An 18,354-nucleotide genomic window follows, 5' to 3' on the forward strand; every position below is an offset into this window, starting at 1 on the left:
CTACTGAGCGACGTCCACCTAGGCCAATGGTAGAGCGTCTAGGACTCCTCCATCCTATAAGGTGCGATGGAGGGCCAGGGCGGGATTTAAGCGCGCGCTGTGGGTAGGAGTCTGGGGGAGGTGCTGGATAGTCCACGGTGCTTGTGGCTTTTTACGCGCGAAGGCCAGAGAAGCGGTTCACGCACGCACGCTGGCTTTCGCGCGGGCGCGCGCCTCCGGTGCCCTAACGGCAACCTCTCGGCAACCATGACGTCAGCATCTACTAAGGTATCTGGTCAACGGCCAGACGCGATTCCGATTGGTCAGCGCGGTCCTTCCCCCCCCCCCCCCCCTCCCCTTTCCCCACCGAATCCGCCGTCCTCTCCCGGGTGCTGTCACGAAGCAGTGTGCCCTGGGATTTGTAGTCCCTGGAAAGCGACTGTCAGCGGCAAGGCGTTCGGCCGCAACTACCTATTTACAGGCATTGTCCCAAAATCCGCAAGGGAAGCCGCAGTTACTCACTGCATTTATTTTTGCCAGAGGGAGATGTAATTTGCCTGTAGTGATCGCAGAGCGGGAATTGAAGACTGGTCTTGAAACCGCAGTTACACTTACCCTCCCGCACAGGACTGCAAGTCCCAAAATGCACTAGGAGATGCCTCCTTAAGGAAGGCGGAAGTAAGAATCCAGGCAGGCTCCGCGGTAAAGCCAGACCTGGATCAGACTGCTCATTCCTGATGCCCCCAGCTCAGGCTTTACCCTCACTTCCTTTCAGCTTGTCCCAGGCTTTCTTGAAATCTGTTACTCGTTTTATAGTTGTTTCTGCATTTGCTTTTTATTGGCTAATTGCTTTTGATGGTTTTTGTCATTGTTTTTGATCTCCTATCTCTCTTTGTGTTGCATATGCTTTGCATGAGGCTCGTTATATATTGCTATATGATTTAATCTTGTATCGATTGTATTGTATGTTGTTTGTTCTGTATTCGCCCCGAGAGGCGGTGTTATGAATGTCTGGTTTTGAACTCGCATCCCAGGGTTTTATAGTATTTGTAGTTCCTGCCGTGACCATTCGAAATTGGTGTGGCAGTCATGAGTGCATCATGATGAGTGGGGGTTGTGAGAAATCCAGGACTGGTCTAAATCTCTGTCCTGGAAGTGGATTACTTGGCAGCTCTGCCCCCACCTCTCCTGGAAGGCTGTTCCAGGCATCCACTTCTCTTTCGATGAAGACATATTTCCTAATGTACATAAATCATAAGATATACCATACTGGGTCAGATTAAGGATCCATCAAGACCAGTATCCTGTTTCCAACAGTGACCAATCCAATTCACAAGTGCCTGGCAAGTACCTAAACATTAGATCGATCACAAAGCTACTATTGCTTATTAATTACCATCATAGCTGTTTATGGATTTATCCTCTAGAAATTATCCAAACCTTTTTTTAAATCCAGTTACGCTAACTGCTGTAACCACATCCCCTGGCAATGAATTCCAGAGCTTAACTATGCACTGAGTGGAAAATAATTTTCTTTGATTTGTTTTTAATGAGCTGCTTGCTAACTTCATGGAGTGCCTGCCTGAGTCTAGCCACTTTGTTTACAATTCCCTTTGCTCTGAAAAAAAAGGCACAAATGGCTCATCAAATCTGCCCAGCAAGTTTTTTTCAGGGTTGTAAGTGTTGCCACCTGCAAATTATGCTGCTTTATTACATTTTAGTATTTGAATATCTCTGTCATATTCCTCCCTCTCCCCACTCTCTCCTTCCTCTCCTGTAGGATATGCATATTTTGACCTATCTTGGGGCTTTTGTGGACCCTGCATCATTTTGGTAGCCTTTCTCTGTGTTAGTGGGATGGGGGGGCGGCAGGGAGGCACTATATCCTATGCTGGTATCTTGAGAATCAGCTATACAGGGAACTGGAGGCAAATCCTGCTCCCTCCAGCAGACTGTGCCATGGCACTGAAGCCTTACAAAGCACTCGGTGCAGGGACACATTTATACGGCTATGCGTCCTGGCTCCCTTGGGTGGATGGTGTATATGGAGCCTCTGCTAAGTGCTGTGAAATTATTCAGTTTCTTCTTCAGCACCAGAAAATTGCTGGTCCTTGTCTTAGCCAAAATACAATGTCCTCATGGGTGTGGATGTGAATATTTACAATGTGAGTACAGCCTGAGTGCATGAACCTAACACCGAAAACAGCTTCTCCTTACTAACCAGTAGTACCACGGACACCAGTACTTACAGTGCTGCTGGGTAGTGGTGCCTGTGCCCGAGCGATGACTAGAGCTGGCCTTCAGAGGGCTCTTAATGTGGACCAGCTTGGACTAAATCATCTCCTGTCTGAGCTGGGACATGTTTTCAATATTTGTCCTTTTCTCTTTCTCTTGGAAGGTGGGTGAGATTTTCTCTGCAGCCGGTGCTGCTTTCACAAAGCTGGGGGAGCTGACCATGCAGCTGCATCCGGTGTCCGACTCCTCGCCTGCAGGGTACGTCTGTGCTCGTCGTCGACACCCTCCCTGCCTGGCATTAGACCCTTCGACTGCGGGGGGGCCGCAGTTCCTTCCCTGGGGAGCGGGAGAGAGGGTTGGGGGTTAGTGGCACTTTGTGTCTTCCTGACCGAGAGAGAACAGATAGGGAGGGGGTGCAGAGGCCCCCCCCCCCCCCCCCCTCTGTGAAGAGCTGTTTGTCATAAGTTAGAACAATGGGAAACCTTTCTTTTTCAAGGCCTGACTGGGGTGAAATCTTTGCTGGTGGCTAAGAGCGTTGGGGCACGTTCTCTGCTGGGTGGGGGGTATTGGGAGCAGAGCTTTGGGTGTTCTGTCTTTTCAGGTAGTTGGAGGATTGGGACGCTGTCTCCGCCGAGCTGCTCTCTCTGCTGTGCTCGGGACTTTAGGGCATGCTTTGAGACTGTGTCCCCAGCGTTTTGACTCAATCTCTCTCTCTCTCTCTCTCTCCCCTTTGTTTCTTTTCAGTGCCAAGTGGACAGACACAGAGATTGAGATGTTACGAGCAGCCGTCAAGCACTTTGGGGAAGATTTAAATAAAATCAGCACAGTCATCAAAGACAGGACTGTGTAAGGACAGGAAGGGGCAGGGGAGGGGTGGGGTAAGGCGAGCGGGGACGACAGGACTATGTAAGGAGAGGGGGGGAGGGTTGGTGGCAGGAATATCTGAAGGGCCCGTGAGAGAAGCCTCTTCTGTTTCTGACAGCTTCCCCTCCCCCCCCCCCCAGGGCGCAGATAAAGACCACGGTGAAGAGGAAAATCTACGAAGACAGTGGTGTGCCCCTCCCTTCTGAGTCGCCCAAGAAGTCCCAGAAGAAAGCACAGATGATGACGTCCTCGTCGAAGCCAGCGGTGATCACCATGCCCACGTCGCAGGCAGTGCTGGGCAGCTCCATGCAAGACCCGCCGGCTCCCACTATGAAGAAGCAGAAAACGTCAGGTACCCCCCCCTTCCATATACTCTCCTAAATATAAGAGACTGCAGCCCACGTAGCCAGGGGTAGGCAATGTCGGTCCTGGAGTGCCTCACCCGGGTCTGGCTTTCAGGATATCCACAATCACTGTGCATGAGACAGATTTGCATGCACTGCCTCCACTGTATGCAAATCTGTCTCATGCATATTCATTGTAGGTAGCCTGAAAAACAGGCCTGTCTGTAGCACTCCAGGACCGGAGCTGCCTACCCTGCCGTATCGTGTAATCACTATTACAGAGACCGCACCCTACCATATAATAATTACAGCCCTTGCCCCTTCCATGTAATATAACAGAGACTGTGCGCCCAGTCTAATCACTATAACGAAATAACCACTGTTCCCGATTGGTAGCTCATGTGATTTGACCCGTTTTTCCACCAAGAGAGAGTTCAAGGTGAGTTACAACCAGTTAAGCAAGTCCGATGCAAAAGCTCACAAAGCGGGCCTGAGTCAGTGACCAGGGGTGAGGGAGTTGCTACGGTAGGTTGGAGTCGGGTCTTTGTGTATCTGTAGGCCAAGGTCTTGAATTCGGCTCAGTAGAGCGTTGGAAGCCAGTGCAAGCATTTCAGGACTGGGGTGAGTCGGTCACATTTGTGAGCCCTAATTATGGGGGCTGTGGCAGTTTTGTACGAGGGCCCTGGGGATTCCCGCACACGGTGAACTGCTGTAGTCCAAGCAGGAGCTTAAGTGGCTCAGTTGCGCCTGCTGTCCTGTCAAGTAGTGGGTGGTGTTAACAGATGTTTAAGAGCGCTGTTACTGCCTAGGCCTGGCCGTTAGTGGAACTGTTGGGAATCTAGTACGAAGCTTGGACTGCGGCTTTTGTGAGTGGAGGAGGAGTGTCATTCCCTCCAGTCAGACTGGGATGTAGATTACAAATCAGTAGCATCTCTGACTTTTGGGGGGGGGGGGGGGGGTTTGAGCTGGGGTTTGGAAAGCTGAGTCATTTAAAGAAAGAAAAAAAAAAATTTTAGCAAAGTAGCTCTCGGGAAAAGAAATCCGGACAGAAAACGTCACGTAACTACTGGGTCCATCTGTGGAAAATGAAGTTCAGTCTGAGAGCCTAGAACCGTTCTTCCCAGAAATTCAGCGAGCTGACTGCGTTTGGACAGAGCTGCACCTCTGGCAGGACACCAGAGGGGAAACGGCGGCGCTCGGGCCGGATACTGTTTGCGTGTACACTTGGCAATTTCTTCGCCCGAGTTGGGACCGAGCCTCGACTTGACAACCCCTCGAAACGCTGAGATATTCCGGGGGAAGTAAGCCCGTCGTCCGCTCTGGCTCCGGTACCAGTGAAACCGAGAGTTCACTGGAGAGCGCGTTCGATGACGACTCTAACCCAAGTCAATGGAAGCGACAGCGACTGCTACTGGAGGAGAAGAGAAGACTCCAGATGCTTTTTGGTTAAACGTTCTCTAGAAATCTGTAGATGCTGCCCCGGGTAATTCTTTTAGGAAACTGTTTTGTGCTTCTGGAAAATGAACAGCACATTTTTTATTCTGAGTATTAATTCCACCCTTCTGGCAGTCCTCAAAGGTTTCCTTCAGAAGTCTCCCATTTGCTGCTGTAAATCAGACTCTGAAGCGTTTCAGCGGGAGCTTATGGTGCATCTGCTTTCCCATTCAGGACCAGTTCCCCATGGGCTAATAAAGCTTTATTGCAAATCGAACATTGCCTGACAGCGTCTGTGAGGTCATTTGGGTGGGCGGAGCCCCAGTGTCTCCTGAAGCAGAAGTTCCAGACGACCCCTGGTCCTAGCCCTGCATCCCACACCTTGGGAAGGCGTCGAACCTGGAGCCCCCGGCGGTGTCTTCTCCTTGTTTCTGCTGAAAGCGCGGGATCTGGAGAGGCCTTGGGGGGGGGGGGAACCACAAGCCCTTGCCTGGGGGAGAGGCTCCCGTAGCTCCAGCCCCTACCGCTTCAACTCCAGCGCCCGTGAGCGCTGAGGCTGCCAGCCTGCAGCGAGTCCTGAAAGGGCCGCCGTGGCTCACCAGCTTCATCCCCTGGTGTAGCCTCTGTCATGCAGACCGATTCGTCTCTAGGACCCAGAATAGCATCTTTGGACGGTCCCCGCCTGTGTTTGGGAAATGCCGCCCAAAGTGAATGTTAGAGGGGAGAAAAAAGCCTACAGAAGAAGACCCGGAGCAACCCTCGGAAGGTGAGACTCCAGCGGCATTCGTTAGAACCGACCACCCCTCTCCCATGCAGTACAAAAACTATAATAGAACAAAATCGGCCTCCCTCCGGTTTTCACTGTACTAGAACAGAGCCCCCTGCCCCTCCTGTGACATCATTAAAATATAACTGGCCTGTGCCCCTTCCAAACCATTCAATGCATAACGCAGGTCTGCACCTGAATGGCTGGGTGGGGTCTGTGGGCATACAAGCATGCACGGAACCCTATTTTTTTTTTTTCTTAATACTTTTTCTGTGCACAAAAAAGTGTGCAGGGGATTTGGGGGGATGGAGTTTGGGATTTCTGTGCTAACTTTTCATATGTTATAAAAAAGGTGTGCATATACATTAAGTGCTGCAAAGAGCAGGGGGGGTCGCGCTGGGTGGGTTTTTGCCTGCGTGCGTTTCTGCAGATCATTTCCAAAAAACACATTTATCCACAAAAAGTTTGGTTTTGCTTTTGAAACGCGGCATAACTTTCCGTGTTTTGGCCAAAGGCATAAGTTACCCGAGTCCATAAAATTCCCCTCCCTGACAGGGCAGAGACCATGCCTCTCCTGTATAGGATAATCACTGCTATAACAGAGCAGAGATCCTGCCCCCTCTGCTTCTCTGATACATTAATATCCTCATTATCAAATAGCAGAGACCTTGCTTCTTTCATATAATGCCCGCCCGCCCCCTAGTACCTAAAAAAAAATAATAATAATAATCATGAGATTTTGCCTGGCCATGCTAAACAAATGGTAGCTGAACTAACCAGGCCTTTCCCTCTTCTGCAATGACAAAGACATTCGACACCACACGAAGATCTAGAGGAAGCATTATTCCAAAGCTGAGAGCCGAAACACAAGCATGCGTATTTCAGCGAGCAGGTTAACCTCGCCACGGCAGATGTGGGCCCAGCTAGGAGCTCTATCATTGATTATAAAATCAGAGTTTTCTAAAACCCCTGTTAGATCAAACGACTGGGTCCCTTCTGTGTCCTTAATAGGGGGAAACAAATCTGCTTTAAGAGTTGCAGGAGAGGATTCCTTAGAGAGGCCAAGGAGATCTTGGGAAAAGCTCCCCAGCATCTCCAAGGGAGGCGCAGTTGAACATCTAGGAAAATTCAGAATTCTCAAATTACCCCTTCCAGCATGCTTACCAAGGTTTTGCCAAGTAACGGCAAGAATCTTACTTTCTAGAGCAGTCCATTTTTCAGTGAGGTCTGAAATCTTCTGAGATTGATCATTAAGAACAACGGACATGCTTCCAACCGGGCTCAGCATGGAGTCAATTCTGGACGATGACGTGGCTTCCAGCTCAGTGATAGCAACCCATAGGGAATCCAGCGTTAACGAGGCTGGCTTGACGAGATGACTAGAAGGAGTCAAGGAGCCCATTATACCTTGAAGGGAAGACCCTCTTTGGACAACAGCATTGTCCAGCAAACCCAACTGGGTCGGGCTCCTGTTTCTGGGTGGGAGAAGGTCAACACCTCCGAAGGAACGGAACCATTAGCTTCAAGTCCATTGCCCGAAATCCCTTGGCTTGTGCATTGGAAAGCCTCCAAAGTAGGTTGAGAGGTAGAGGAAGGCAGAGATGGACCAGGAGGGAAGGTCCTAACAGAACCTTTCCTCTTCTTACCCATTTTGGAGAAAACCATGTGTGATAAGGGGCGCGTGGCTTCGGTGTGCCGGCGGCGTCGCGCCACTGCACGCTGCGCTTTGAAGACCCAGGGAGATGATGTCAGAGGGGGCTCTCCCTCTCCTGGCCACTCAAGATGGTGATTGCGGCAGGAAGGCCTCGGCGTTCTCCCCCCTTGTTTTGTTTTTTGATGAGACTGCAGTGTTTACTTAAAACGTTAAGTTCGTATGGCAGCTTTTACAGCTGGCACCGTCAAATTGCTGCTGAACTCAGTGCCTTCAGACACAAGAGCCAGGGAAGCCCTCTGCTGGGCCTGGGAGGAGCAAGACAGCCATGGCCTGGGAAGCCCCTCCTCCAGGCTTGGAAGCGAGAGAATGCTGGGCCCGGGAGGAGGGAGATAGCCGTATAATTTCTCTCTGTAGTAGAAGACTATTGGTGGCTTCGGGTGATCATTTCCCATGATTGTGCAGACCGGGCAGGCCAATAGTATGGGAAGGCGGGCCCCGGCCCCCGCAGAAGACCCAAACTCTGAGCGGCAGAGACGAGAAAAACTGCTGGAGGGGAGACAAATGCATGCTGCTATGGTTTCACACATTCAGGGAGTGAGTGAGGAGCCGGCAGGTGAGAAGCAGGCGAACAAAACCTTCAAACTCCTACCAAGGCCTTGCAACATCCCCCGAATCAGTGAGGGTATGAAGATTGGGGGGGGGGGGGGGAGGCAGCAGGCGAGAAATTTCAGCCACAAAAAAAGTAGGGGGGGAGGGCGGACAGGACAAGTGCAGGAGGGAGGAAGAACGGGGTCAGGAAGTGGACAAACAGGAGAAAGGACGACGCAGTGAGAAGAGCTCCTGCACTCCTTCCCACTCCCTTCCATGTCCGCCCCGCAGCCCACAAACACACCTCTACCCCCATCCATCACTTACTCCCCTGAACACCGTGCACTCCTAGGAAACCTCCCCGCAGCCACGTGCTCCACCAGAAAACCATTTCTAACACCCACCCCCACCGCACACCCAGACTCCTCCCCCATGCACTCGCTTCCCACCCCCACCACGCACACTGCCGGAAACCCTGGCACGTCCACTCCCCTCCCACCACACGTCGCCTCCTCCAGTACATCCCTGCACCCCTTCAGAGCCCCACCACAAAAAACACTCCTCATACACAACCCTTACAGCCGTTCACACCACCGCAGACTATGTAACAACTCACACACATCGACTCGCCCACTCCCAGCCACACTCGCATCTCCACACTGAAGCTCCCACCTACACCATGCGCCTCCCACCCCCAACCTATTCACAGCACTTGGCCTCTGCAAACCTATTCACCCCTGCACACCAGTGTGCACCACCCACTCCGACCCCCATCACCTCCACCACCGCTAGAACCATGCGTACACCCCAAAGCCCCCCCCCCCCCCAGAGTACATAAATACATCCCCTACACAAACCCCATCCTCTGTGCCACCACATCCACTCCCACAACTTCAAGTCGAGCAGCGTCTCTTTGCATGCAGACGCATATCAGTGCCCCTCCAGAGCAGGAGAGCAGGAGGCCATGCAGGGCGAGGGGTCGGCGCAGTCAGCTCTCTAGCAGTGGGTGGGGTAGGCAGCACCGGGAAGACTTCTGGGGGTTTCCCAGAGGAAGAGAAGAGGCGTGATGGATGTAGCAAGGCTGCTGGCGTTTTCCAGGCAGGGAAGGGTGGGAACGTGCATGGGGTCCTGTTCACACTCCCTCCTTTACTGTCTTGACCACGTGAGCAGCTGCTTGTGGCTGAAACTTCACGTTTGGTTTCCAGGCCGACTCTCTGTCTGTTCCCTCTCCCCCATCTTCATACCGTCCTTGGTAGGAGTTTGCTTGCTTCTCATCTGCCGTCTCGGCCGGCCCCTCGCTGACGCTCTCCGGGGGTGTGAAACCGCAGCAGAGCATGCATTTTCCTCCCGCTCACAACCTCTCTCGCTGGGGCCTGCCTTCTCATGCTATTTGCCGACGTGTGCATGCTCTGGCGCGGACACAGGCGCAATCGTGCTAGAACGATCACCCGGATTCCCTAATATTCTTAGAGAGAAATAACAGAGACCCTGCCCTTTCTATGTAATGGAATTAATATAACAGTCACTACACCTCTCCCATATAACATATCCTATCATATGATTTAATATAATTAAAAAAAAATGGAGCCTATCCTTCATTTTGGTGCTGGGCCTAGTCTGTGTCAGAACAGAGCCAATGGCATAGGGTGGAGCCAGGTCACTCGGGAAAGAAGATGTAGTATGAGGTGGTGCTTAGTCTCATGGGACAGGGCCTGGGAGATGAGCTCTGTGCTATGGGGTGAGGCCTTGTCACACTGGGAAGGGAGGCAGAGATTCTGAGGTGGGGCCTGGTTGCACTTAGTGAGCTGTAGGTTGTGAGGTGAGGCCTGGTCACTCAGGACAGGGCCTGTGCTACTTGGTGGGGCCTGGTCACACTTGGGGGTGGAGCTGTAGGTTGTGAGGTGAGGCCTTGTCACACTGGGAAGGGAGGCAGAGATTCTGAGGTGGGGCCTGGTTGCACTTAGTGAGCTGTAGGTTGTGAGGTGAAGCCTGGTCACTCAGGACAGGGCCTGTGCTACTTGGTGGGGCCTGGTTGCACTTAGTGAGCTGTAGGTTGTGAGGTGAAGCCTGGTCACTCAGGACAGGGCCTGTGCTACTTGGTGGGGCCTGGTCACACGTGGGGGTGGAGCTGTAGGTTGTGAGGTGAAGCCTGGTCACTCAGGACAGGGCCTGTGCTACTTGGTGGGGCCTGGTCACACGTGGGGGTGGAGCTGTAGGTTGTGAGGTGAGGCCTGGTCACTCAGGACAGGGCCTGTGCTACTTGGTGGGGCCTGGTCACACTTGGGGGTGGAACTGTAGGTTGTGAGGTGAGGCCTGGTCACTCAGGACAGGGCCTGTGCTACTTGGTGGGGCCTGGTCACACGTGGGGGTGGAGCTGTAGGTTGTGAGGTGAAGCCTGGTCACTCAGGACAGGGCCTGTGCTACTTGGTGGGGCCTGGTCACACGTGGGGGTGGAGCTGTAGGTTGTGAGGTGAGGCCTGGTCACTCAGGACAGGGCCTGTGCTACTTGGTGGGGCCTGGTCACACTTGGGGGTGGAACTGTAGGTTGTGAGGTGAGGCCTGGTCACACTGTGGCTGGAGCCATGTAGTTTGGAGCAGGATCTAGTCCCACTGGAGATGGAGGCTTGTGGGTTGATAGTGGTGACTGGTCACAGTGGGCGGGAATCTTGGCGGTGTCCAGTCACTGTGAGGGCAAGGCCTGTGATTATGGGCTGAGAACTGATCACACTAGGAGTGGAGCTGTGATTTAGGGGTTAGCAGCTGATTGATGGGTAATGGTTCCTTCCTATCAGGGGATGTCACCCTGAGTGCGCTGAACGATTCGGACGCCAACAGTGACCTGGTGGATATTGAAGGACTCGGCGAGGCGCCTGCCACGAAGAAACTGAACTTCGACCAGGGTAGGTCCCCGCTGTCCCGTGGGCTCCACCAGTCCGTTCCTTGGACAGGGTGGCAAAGAATTAGATGGGGGGGGGGGGGGGGGGGGGGAGCCCTGGATCTGTGTGATGTGCTTCACTTTTAGTAAAAACCGTTTGGCACTGCCCCACCCAGGCCCATGAAGAATCTGAGCGGCCGCGGGGGGCGCTGCATGGTCAGTCCTAAGGTAGCTGGCTGCTTGCCTTTCGTCTGAAGTGATATCGCAGAGGGGTTAGCGGGGAAGGTTTGAGTTGTTTTTTTTAGCAGACGACACTAAGCTGTGAGGGAGGATTGCAAACCCCTAGGGAAGGAGACAGGACGAGGAGTGGTTGAGAGAGGCAGCCAAGCTTAAGTGTAAAAAAGAAAAGTGTTCAGGGGGGCTTCAGAAACTTAAGGGAGTGGTACACAAGGTTGGGGGGGGGTGGGGACAGACGGTAGGAGTTACCCATGGTCAGCAGTCGGGGGAGAGGCCACGGGGCGCTCGTATTGTGCACAGGGAGAGGGAAAGCCCTGTAGTGAAAAAGGCAACGGTGCGTCTGGAGGGAGCATGAGCAAAGCCGGAGTGCTGTGTCCGAGCGTGGAGGGGTCGTACCACCCCGAGGAGAGGGGGTGGGCCAGAGCAGGGCACCAGGAGCCCTACGAGCTGAGACCTAGCAAGAAGGCAGTGGTATTAATAATGCGCAGGAAGCAAAGGGCGGGATAGGACTTCCCTGGCCCCTTACACTCAACAGGAACAGCAGAAAATGTTTCCTCGGCGAAAGGGAGGTGGGGGCATGGAGTGACCTCCCAGGGGGGGCGGTGGGAGAGAGGCAGAAAGCCTGAGACGGGACGGGCTCTGCAGCACTGCACGCAGCACCGGCAGATGCACTAGGCCTCGGGTTCCCTGTACGTACCAGGATCAGTCCAGACGGTGGGCTATGTCCCCCGTCCAGCAGATGGAGTCAGGCAAGGCTTCGGAGGGTGCTGGCATATCAACCAGTGCACCCTCTGTAAGTCCTCAGTATCTTTCTGTCTCCAGCAGATAGGAGTAGGGGAACCTTGTGCTTCCCCTGTCTGGAGGATATTTCCTCCTCTGCACTATTTCTCTGAGGAGCTAGGCCTCAGGTTCCTTCTGTGCTGTCATTTTCTGTTTCTGGGTTGGGCTAAGGGCGCATTTTCCCTGCCTGCAGTTTTTGGGGGAGTCGCTGACGGCGTGGGGGGGGGGGGGGGGGGGGGCTGCTGCTCACGCCCTCACTTCTCAAGGTAAAAGTCTTCCTCGCTGCCTTTGGAGGCAGCCTGGGGTGTGCGGCAGGGCAGGGGTTGATGAGCCAGGCCCTCACAAGAGATCGCCTTTCTCGTTTCAGACAGCTTGAACCTGGACTCCAGTCTCATCATGAACTCCAGCGACCTTCCGCTGCTGTCTCGCTGAGAGCAGGACGAGGGCCAGCCCCCGGTGTGGCTTCGGGCAGCGTTCCAGGAGAGAGGGTGGTGGCGCCCACCAGACGGGGGGCACGGCTTGTGCTGAAGCCGTAGAGAGACTCGCACTGCAGGATCCACGAGCAGGGTCTTGGCGTAGGCCCTTCCTTTCCCCTGGTGCTCTTGCTTATGAAGGTTTTTAGAAACCCCTTCGGCCGTGATCTGCTCCTCCTTCCAGCCTCTCGGCTCGCTGCATGCGTTGTCCGAACTGCTGCTGATGCTGGGCCCTCGCATCCTTGCTCTTCATGGGAATCGCTTCATTGTTCAGTTTGGTTTTTTTCCTAGTCCAGCGAGACGCCCTCGAAGGCGGACAGATCTAAAAAGAGAGGAAACTGCTCCGTACCCCTGAGCAGGAAAGCCAAGCCCCAAACAACCTGGGCTTAATGTGTTTCCAACCTACTGAAGAGTAAAAAAAAAACCAAACCTCTCTCCTGTAACTGCAGCCCCCTCTCCCCTCCACTGCTCTCTCCAAGCTCTGATCTTTGTCTTGTTTGTTGTTTTGTCTTGTGAATAAATACCAATTCTTGGCTCTCTTGCTGGTGTGATAATTACTGGTGATGGTGAGACACCCCCCTGACCTCCTCTGGCCCAGTGTACGAGACCCCAGGACAGCCAGAGAGAGAGCACCTCGCGTGAGTGGAAAGCAAGCTGCTTTATCCTGGAAGAGAAAGCCTCACCCCCCCAAAACAAAACCCGGAAACGGATGAAGGCGATTCCACGTGGCTGCTGCTGCTCCTCCTTCCCGCAACGGATTACTGACCCCCACGGAAGCAGCGCAGCAGACACTGGCAGCCTTGCGCAGGAATCTCTGCCAGTATATTTGTGCTGCTACCACAGGGTCAGCAGGAGCTCCTCCCAGGGCTGGGCAGAGCCTGCCCCCCTCTGTCCTCGGAGCAGTCGCCGGTTTCTTTGGCGAGCTGGCGTGGGGGATCGAATGGGGGCCCCGGTTCCCTGAGGGGTTGTGGTAAGGATGGAAGGGTGTACAAGCCGTTCAGAAGAAGGGAAAATGATGGCAGGGCCTGGGACTGCACTAGCCTGACCTGCACTAGAGATGGGTGCTAGGAGTTGGGGGCATACAACTTCTGTTCAAAGCACATCCACAACATCATCATGGGAGGGAATGGAGTAGTAGCTTCATGCTGTACTCCAGATTTCAAATCTTAGCTGGGTTGCAGGCATTGGGCAGGTCAGTTTGTCCATGGGTGCCTCAGATTAGCTGGCTAGGCACGTTGGCAGCAGGAGCACTGGTTCCCTCTTGCGGATGAGATTCCGGCAGCCGTTTCCCTTCCCCTCGCTGGTGGGAAGGTTCGGATCCAGGATGGGTCGCTGTCACTTCGTGCGGGCTTCCCCCAGTACTCGCTGTAACAGTACGGCATGGTTTGCATTTTGTCAGAAGCCCAAACAAACCATGAAGTGCTGCTGGGGCGAATACGGGAGCGAGTGCAGCAGAGGGGGTGGGGCCGCTGGTACCTGCTCCGGGTCTGATGTCACCAAGGAAGCAAAGACACGGAGAAGTCAAGGTGGAGCGCGTGGCCACGTGGGGATGCTCACCGAGCCAGACCTGACAACAGCCAGGAGCGTGCAGGGTACATAAAGTAATCATTAATAAGGCCCTGGCACCCTAATCCTGCCCACCCCCCTACCAGAGCACCATCACCCCTAGCTATTTTCAAAAGGGCCTTTAATCCCTTGTCCCCAACACAGGCCCCAAGATGCTCTTCACAATAGCATTGGAAAGGTAAAAATGCTATTTCTATCCATGATAGGAATAAGGTGGTGGGGCTGGTAACCATACCTCATTCCTGGAAATAGATGACAGGCCTTGCGCCCATGCCTAAAATAGACCCAGGCCCTATGGTCATGCCTGGATTCTGAAGACAGGTATTTTAGCCACACCTGGCTAGGAAAGAGGCTTCCTATCCACACCTTAGGAGATGGGCATCAGGTTTGTCTTCTCAGCCAGCTTGGGTCCTGTGTTTCCCACTCTCTGCTGAATGGTTTTCTGCCCTTCACACCAAAGGCTTTATCTGGCCTAAGCTTCATAATATAGCCATAGAGAAAGCCCATGACCCTACGTGGCTGAGAGAGTGCGGGAGATGGGATGTTTCCTCTCTAATCCTAACGAGCGACACAAAACTCTTCAAAAAACCAGAAAATAACTTAAAAACAATTTTCATAACTGTTTTTCTGCCCCTCCCTCCCACCCCACCAGGAGATTTTTCTGTAGAAATCTATAAATATATTCAGACGGTCAAGAAGGAAGTGATGGCAGAATGCCATCGGGCCGAAGTGTGAAAGAGAGAATTGCACAAGATGGAGACTTCAAGCCAGAGCAGAAAATGGAGATGTGTAGAGAGAAACAAGACCCATCCACCCTCCTTCAAGATCTAGGAAGATGGGGCTATGGAGTATAGCACCTTCCTTCCCAAACAATCAATAACCCCCAGTTCCAAAGGTTTAGCATTCAATGAAGCAAAACCCCGCCACACACACACACAAAATAATATCCAGTCCAGCTCAAGTTACATTTCTCCCCCCTAACACAACTGAAAAGCAAGAGGGAAAGCAGAACTGTTATTTTGAGGCCTTGCTTCCCCCCCCCCCCCCAAATAAATCAGCACCCCCCATCCCCATTAATCTGAATCTTTCACTTAATTCTGAAACCAATGCAAAAGCTAAAACACCCAACAAGGAACCTACAGGGACTCCCCAAGGTCGAGATAGGAACTTAAAAATGAAAAAAAAAAAAAAAAATCCCCAAAAAACATCACCCACAGTTCCAGTCTTGCCACCTCGATGGAAACAGTTTCCCTGCCAAGAAATCGCTGAGGAGACCTCTGCCTTAGGGCCGTTTCCTCCAATTTATCTCGATCAGAAAGGGATGGAGAGAAAAAGGCCCAAGTTCCTCTCCGTGCCAGGGTTTCTTCTCCTCATCTGACCTCAGGGGCAGCGTAAGAGGCACCAGGTATGAGCAGCAAGGATCCATCACCAAGTCCGTCCTACCCCAGGAAGGACTGGGAGAGACATGGAGGGAAGAAAAGTTCAAAAATAACAATAGAGAAAAAAAAAATTTGATCCTTTATTTCTATTTTTTGTCGTTTTTCACTTTCTGACAAGGGCCAAAATTAGGAGCTGTGATCCTATTTATTTATGTCTGGAAACGGACTGCGAGTGATTCTTCTAATAACACAATGATACATTTTATCAATTTTAGGGAGGTGGGCGAATGCCTTTTTATCTTTTCTTCATTTCCGGTTTGCTTGTCACAACTCCCAACAAAAAGAAGGGAGGTTATGCTCCCTCTTCAGTGCTAAGGGCCCTACACTCCCCCCCACCTCCAATTTTTATGCTGTCCCCATCAATTCAGCTACCTTCCGCCAACTCTGTTTGCAGGTACCCAAGTACCACACCCCTCCTCCCCCAGAAATAAGCACCAGCAGAGGAGGACACCAACGAGGCGAAACCTCTCAATGTTCAAGAGTGACCCAACATGACAAAGGGACAGCCATAAAAATAACCACTAGGACGAAAAGGAAACACACACACGATTTACCCACCATGATTCCAAACTGCTGAACCGAGAGATTCCTTCCCCCCTCACCCCCACTATTTCCTTGATGGGAACATGTACCTGTATCTGCCTTCTGATGCATGATTGATAAGGATCAATGACTCTTTCCACTCAATTCTTTGGAAGCAGGTCCTTGGTGAGATTCAAATGGGAGGTGATGCACCGAAAATGTTTTGAAATGAGAATTAAGAAGAACCCTGCCATCCCGCTACACAAACATGCACACATTTTCCCCCCATTTCTCCTTTTAAAATAGAGGCTGGAAATGGAATTAGCCTCACCCTACCCCTGTCCCCATCCCCTCATGTAAAAACCATACATTACTTTCTCTAACTACCCCTTACTATTTTCTTGTCATGGTTTTTACAGAAGGGCATTTATTGAAAAAATAAATAAAAGGTAAAACATGCCAAAAATACCCAGGAAGAAAGGCAAAACAATTAATTGTGCAACTCATTTAAGCAATTTCAATGTTTCACAATATGCTCCGTCGTGAACTGAAACCCATTTCCCCCCTCCCATGGTTACACCACAACAATCAGCTCATACTGAATTTGTTTTTTTTTTCTTATGGAATTAATAGAAAGGACCAAAACAGCAACCAACAAACCACCTCCCTAGCTCTGTGAGACGTCAGCAGGCCTTTGATCACCACAACTACTAAGGGAGACTGCAACAATAGCTCTACAGCTCAAAATATGGGTAGAGCACCCACTGCCTCCTGTGAACTTACCTCCACTTGCCCCAAAATCCTACATGCCACTTGCCATGGGAGTTTCCTAGGCAAAAACCTCTCATTTCTTTTTTTGATTGTTTTTTTTTTTTACCTTATTTCTACTTCGAGTGGGCCCTAAGGTTGCATCCTGACTGTGCCCAGCACGCTAGGTGGGGGATTCCATCTCCCCTGTCTGCTTTTCCTCTGTCCAAGATCACTTGTCCAGCTGAAATCCACCTCGGAAGAACCACCCCCCCCCCCCCCCCCATGGCTCCCGAGGGCCCGTTTTAGGTCCCTGAATCCTTCTTCTGCCCCCCCTTTATTTCCGCTGCCCCCCCCCCCCCCATCGAAAACACACAAAGAACAACTCTAGCAAGGAATCCCCCCGAGCTCCTAACGCTCTGTGCAAGTGTACGAGAAAGGGAGAGAGAGAGAGAGAGGGAGAGGGAGAGCGAGAGAGCTGAAAGCCTGACCACATTCCCCCCGCACAACTTTCTACATTTAAATAGCAGCATTTCCCCAGGCAGGAAAAATCCGCAAAAAATCCAGGGGACACCCCCAGGGGAACTGTAACGACGGGGAGAGTTTCGGGGGCGTACGTGCAGGCGTTACAGAACAAAAAAATTGCAAGCTTGGACGGGTGAGGGCTTCACCAATGCTAACGTCTCTAGCTGACTTTGTACGTGTGCCAAAACTGTACTGTACTGCGCTGTGCTTGCGAGCCACACGTTCCTTCTCTTCCCTGCCTTTTTGGCAACCATTCCACTTTACTCCAACAATTGTTCTCTTTTTAGCTCTTGCTCTCTCTCTTATTCTGCAAAGCACAGCTTTTCCCGGTGCCTTTCTCCTTTGTTCTGGTTTATTAATTTTGTGTGGGAACGTGCTTTCTCCCCGACCAGGGTGAATTTTTTTTCCTCTCCCTCGTTCTGTTTCTCGCTCCCCCCCCTCCTCCCCTCCACTCCACCGCCTTGTCATTCTGTGTTTAGCTTGGGCTGCGCTGCCACTGTGTGAGCAGTGAATCTGCTGTGGCCGTTCAGAAGACAGGTTTACCGAGGGAAGGGAGGCAGCCAGCATATAACGGCCGCCCTAACAGCTTCTCTTCCCCCCCCCCCCAATCTTTCCCAACCTCCTCTGAAACCCCCCACCCCCCCTGACAACCTCCACCCCTAGAATAAAATTTAGAATCTGTAGGCAGGCCACAAAAGTAAGATATAGTTAGAACTTTCCTGCTCATGAATTCATGCTTTCAGAAAGTTTTGCTTTTAATAAAATAATACACGTTGATTAAATCCAACAGGTTTTGCTAGCACTTGCCCTCACAGCAAAGCTGTAGAAGCCCCTTTTCTCCTCATGCCTTTAGCAATTTTGTTGGCCGAGGGTCCGAAAAGGCTGCATACAGCCCCTGCTGAGCTCCGAGAGAGGTTCTACGGCCAATTACTGCCTGGGTTACTCTAAAGGCATTGACTTGTGGTCTGACCCTGGCCTACTTCATGACCATATTACTTTTCATAAAATTGTAACATAGCACTAAAGGGGACTTCAAGAGGTCATCTAAAACCACATAAAGATAGGGCAGGAAGAATCTCAGGAGCTCATTTAAAATCAGAGACTGGACCAAAAGGGAACGGCAAGAGGTCATCTACATTCGTAGAAAGGTAATGCTTAGAGCACATCTCAAGAAGACATCTGCAGTCTTAGAGAGAGGTGGAAGTGATCACAAGACACCCCTCTATCTAAATCACCCCAGATCTGTGTGCAACCTGCTCTTGAAATCCTCAGGTAACTTGCCCACTGTTTAGCTACCCTCCCAGTAAAACACGTTCTTCCTGTCTA

General features: G+C 51.9%; 1 protein-coding gene across 2 annotated transcripts; it reads left to right on the forward strand.

The window, feature by feature from the left end:
• The first annotated feature begins 76 nt into the window (after positions 1-76).
• Positions 77-12,767, forward strand: C16H17orf49 (chromosome 16 C17orf49 homolog). Of its 2 annotated transcripts, XM_029581562.1 has the most exons (6): positions 78-267; positions 2,378-2,472; positions 2,959-3,060; positions 3,219-3,430; positions 10,657-10,764; positions 12,124-12,767. In XM_029581562.1, exons 1-6 carry the CDS (start codon positions 247-249, stop codon positions 12,186-12,188), a joined length of 603 nt encoding a protein of 200 aa, XP_029437422.1. In that variant the 5' UTR covers positions 78-246; the 3' UTR covers positions 12,189-12,767. The 2 variants fall into 2 exon arrangements, with proteins under 2 accessions (XP_029437423.1, XP_029437422.1); XM_029581563.1 differs by lacking the exon at positions 2,959-3,060 and having other exon boundaries at positions 77-267.
• The last annotated feature ends 5,587 nt before the right edge of the window (positions 12,768-18,354 follow it).

Source organism: Rhinatrema bivittatum, chromosome 16, assembly GCF_901001135.1.
Source record: "Rhinatrema bivittatum chromosome 16, aRhiBiv1.1, whole genome shotgun sequence".
Lineage (NCBI taxonomy): Eukaryota > Metazoa > Chordata > Amphibia > Gymnophiona > Rhinatrematidae > Rhinatrema > Rhinatrema bivittatum.

Bases quoted from the DNA above. Each gene is read 5' to 3' on its own strand.
- C16H17orf49 (XM_029581562.1), top strand. From the start codon at position 247: ATGACGTCAGCATCTACTAAG. The intron at 2,473-2,958 runs GTACGTCTGTGC...GTTTCTTTTCAG, and splicing joins TCCGACTCCTCGCCTGCAGG to TGCCAAGTGGACAGACACAG. The intron at 3,431-10,656 runs GTACCCCCCCCT...CCTTCCTATCAG, and splicing joins GAAGAAGCAGAAAACGTCAG to GGGATGTCACCCTGAGTGCG.